At 26.6% G+C, this 4,475-nt stretch overlaps 1 protein-coding gene across 1 annotated transcript; it reads left to right on the top strand.

Moving 5' to 3' along the window:
• Window positions 1-2,725: 2,725 nt before the first annotated feature.
• On the top strand, window positions 2,726-3,949 carry LOC123298656 (glutamate receptor ionotropic, delta-1-like). The gene has a single exon (XM_044880748.1). It carries the CDS (start codon window positions 2,726-2,728, stop codon window positions 3,947-3,949), a length of 1,224 nt encoding a protein of 407 aa, XP_044736683.1.
• Window positions 3,950-4,475: the final 526 nt, after the last annotated feature.

The raw sequence follows: 4,475 nt of genomic DNA, 5'->3' as shown, positions 1-4,475 counted from the left end.
GTCTTAGCCCATATGAAGATTAAGTGGACGTTAATGAATAGTTTGTAATTTTTGATTTGCCAGACTGTGGAGTATCTTCTTTTATAAAAAACGTCGAACCAACCCACTTTTTGAAACTATCTTCCTTATCGAGCGTTCGTGGATGGGAGCTTAAAAAAGGCACCTGGTAGATCCTTTTTTAAAGTTTATTATCTTGAAATATTAATAGTAGGCACCAGTTTGTCTTGTTCTTTAGTTACGGTGCTTGTTCTGCATGCCAAAGGTCATCTGGTCGAAATCTATCCACGTACATAACTTTTTTCTTCTTAATTTTACTTTTTCAAGTAATTCTGATTACTGCGCATAGGTGGCTTACGGCGAAACAGTTTAAAAGCATATTTTTTACATATCTGGTTATACGATGCTACACACTGGACATTTAAGAAACTATACAAATAATGGAAACTTATTATTTGAATGTATTAAAAAATTGCCATCAAACTTTTGTAAAGGTATCATTTGATGTTTTAAAATTTATTACTGGTGCTACAAAATTTTATTGCTTTTCTTATTATCTACTTTTTTTTAGTACCTCTCATTTGAGTAAAAATCAATTGTTAATATATAATATTGTATTTCTTATTTTTGAAGTCAAATAAACCTCGAATTATAATAATAACCTCGAATTGTAAAAAAAATTAGTTTGATAAAAGTAGATAATTTATATTTATAAACTTAGGTATTAATTATTCATTAATTTTGGTCTATACGAAAAACATAAAAGTTTGTGAATCACGAAAAAAACACTATAAACAATTTTTGTATTTTCAATTTTTTTTTATTTTAAATTATAAAAAAATTAATTTATGATTAAACTATAGTTTCTCTAGATAAAAACATGTGTCGTGTCGTGACAGTTATTGTAGATAATTAAACTAAAAATTTATTATTGCATACAATACCAAAGTTTATTCATCGTTGTGATGTTTGCACGTTAAAATGTCACAATTGTTTTGAAAAACACACGAACATAATTAATATTTTATTTTACTCTAAATACTTTGTTCATTGTTACAGTGATATAAAATAGATACTTTTAATTACTTTTAAGAAAATTGTAGTTAAAAAGTGTGAAAATATAAAAAAAAAACTTTTTTTATTAAAATTATATTAATTTAGATTTTTTTTTTTTTGAAGTAAATAATTATCGATTCAATTATAATGTTTTTATCGTTAATTCATTTTACAGCGGATTTCCATCACAAATATTGTATGAATATACTTTATATTTAAAATTAATGAAGCTTTCGCTATTTATTCCTTTAAAATCAACTTAATTTTCTTTTTAAAGGTCTTCAAATAAGTAAATAGTTAATCGAAGAATAAGTGTTGAAAGGACTAACAAGAATCTGAAAATAAGAAAAACTACAAAAAATTAAATGAAAACAAAGCAGAAATACAAAAATTTTTAGTTGAAATCAGTCCTGCCCTGCGCCTACACCAATGGACGAATAATTTTAGAAATATATGTAAGAAAAATATTTGACTGGAGTATTCAATTCTAACAAAATTTAAAATCCATTTTACAGCGGATTTCCATAACAAATATTGTATGAATATACTTTATATTAAAAATTTATGTAGCTTGTGCTATTTAGTACTTTAAAATCAAATTAACTTTCTTTTTAAATGTCTTCAATCAAGCAAATAATTAATCGAAGAATAAGCGTTGAAAGGACTAATAAGAATCTGAAAATAAGTAAAATTACAAAAAATTAAATTAAAACAAAGCAGAAATATAAAAAATATTAGTTGAAATCAGTTCTTCCCTGCGCCTACACCAATGGACGAATAATATCAGCCAATACCTGTAAGAAAAATATTTAACTGTTTGGGTATTCTATTCCGACAAAATTTAAAAGAAAGAAAACTTGAATCATAATAAATTGGAAATGAAAAATCTATAACAGAAAATTGAAATGATAATAGAATAAAAAATGAATCATAAACAAGTGAAAAATGGTTTCGTTTGAAAGAACAAAACTTCGGCCTTTCCAAATTGATTTCTTGAAAAATTAATCACAATTTCAAAATGTTTTATTACCCGACATTAATGTTAATTGTATTAATTTCAAGTACACAAACAGATTTTTTACTAAATGAAACAATGACGAATTTAAAACCGAGTCATCTTGCCATTAATCATTTATATAATCAAATAATTTCAAAATATAACGACTTTTCATTTATATTTCATGTCGATAATGAAACATATCACGATGATATTAATTGGAATTACTTTGAATCAATTGATATTGTAATCTTGAATTATGATACAAAAAATGATTCAAAAGTTTATTCATCGGATTCATTTGAATATATTCATTTAATATTATTAAAAAATCCATGGAGACTTCAAACATATTTAAATTTTACAAATTGTTATACCCAAACAATGGTTTTTGTAACAAATGAAAGTTACCTCCAGAAAGAACAAATTTTATCACAAAAAATTCATAAAGAATTTAATGGGTCCAATTATGAAGAAGAAATATTAAATAAATTATTTTGGACTCAAAATGGTCTCGAAGAAGCTGATAATATTTATATACTTACACGTAATTTTACATATCATGTATGCTTTTTCTGTGGACGAAAAACAGGACAGTTATTAAACTTTTATTCCAGAAATAATAGTTTTAATGGACATTTTTTTAAAATTGGCTATAATAATTTGCCACCATTTATGTTTTGTGAAGAGAAAAACGTTTCGGCACATTTGAAACTCGACTGCACTGGAGAACAAAGTTTTGAAGGTACTTTATTAGAAATATTAAGTATACACTTAAATTTTACCTACAAATTATATCCAGCAAGGATGAAAAACTACACAGGGGGTTTATGGAGCGCGTTAATTGAAAATATCCATGATGGATTATTCAATTTTGGTGTAGGTGGAGTTTCCATAACTGGTGATCGTATGGGAAAAATTGACTTTATCGATCAATTCGCGAATGAAAAATTTGTTGCGTTATATTCATCGAGAAAAGGTCAAACGTATTCGTTTTTAAGTATATTTTTACCGTTTAGTCTAACCGTATGGTTTTTTCTAGTTTTAACACCGATAATTTTAGCTTTATTTATTTACCAAATGGTGAAATTGTTTCATGAAACTAATTTAAGTTTATACTCACTTATTTTAAGTAATATGTATATGTACCTAGTTGAACAATGTACCAAATATTGGCATACATTTGAATATTTTCCGAATTCGATTCGAATAATTATCCTTGGCTGGTGGGCATTTTGTCTTATAATGTGTAATACTTATAAAAGTCATTTAGCTGCATCAATGTTAAGTACATTGGAAGTAGATCCAAATACTTTGGAAGATTTGGTAGCTCAAAATTATAATTTCCATTTTAATAACGAAGACTCGACGACACTTAAAGATTCAATGATAAATTCAACGAATAAAATTTACTCAGAAATTTATGAGAGATCGTTTAGTAAATATGATGGCTGCGAATCGTTGGAGCGTTCATTATCTGAAAATTTTGCCATTATCGATGAATTTTCATCGCTTAAATTTCAAATTTATTTTCAATGTACAAAGCTAAGTCATCACCATAAATTTCGTAAGCTACATGGTGAAATTTTACCATCAAGATATAGTTGGGCATTTCAAAAACGTAAACCATATATAACCGTATTTTCACGTAAAATGTTACATTTATATGAAGCTGGAATTGTTCATAAAATGTACCGGGGTGTATTTTATAGGGAAGGTGCAATTCCCTATCCTAATTCTGAGACGTTCAATGAAGACACTGTCTTGGATATGTATAATATTTTATCGGTTATTATATTTTGGGCAATTGGTTTATTTGTTTCATGTATTGTTTTTGTTTTGGAAAGATATTGGGTGGTGATTATGGGCAATGAATGTTTGTATTTGTTTGGAAACTAATATAGTGTTTAAAATGGCTGTGTTGTATTTTTTCTTTTGAATCCCTATGAGAGTCTCTAGCACAATCATTGCACACAGTCAGTACTTGGATGCGAAAATTTTGCTGTTGCAAACACATTTGTTTAGGAAGAACATTTCGCTCACTTTGGTTTTTGCCTTTTTATTATAGTGTTTTGTATATTTATATATATATATATAAGAATGGAAACTGACTGATAGATCAACGCACAAATGAAACTACTGGGTCTAGAAGAATGAAAATTTGTAAAAATGTTCCTTAATTTAGAAATATAAAACTTGATATATGAGCTCATGGTTTGAGACAAAAGTTTATTTTACTTTTTTCATAAATATTCATTCTTTAAGAGGGTCAAATTGGTGATGAAAGTTTATATGAAACTTTGTTATTTTGGTGGTGAAAAGGGAATAATAGTTTGTATGAAAATTCGTCATTTTTGAGTTAACTACTTTACAGATTTTAAAAATTATTTTACCTATAATAAGTTACAATGCAAAGTTTCTGAGA

This window comes from Chrysoperla carnea, chromosome 4, assembly GCF_905475395.1.
Source record: "Chrysoperla carnea chromosome 4, inChrCarn1.1, whole genome shotgun sequence".
NCBI lineage: Eukaryota > Metazoa > Arthropoda > Insecta > Neuroptera > Chrysopidae > Chrysoperla > Chrysoperla carnea.
Note: the sequence above shows the minus strand (reverse complement) of the source record. Positions and strands in the feature narration are given on the sequence as shown.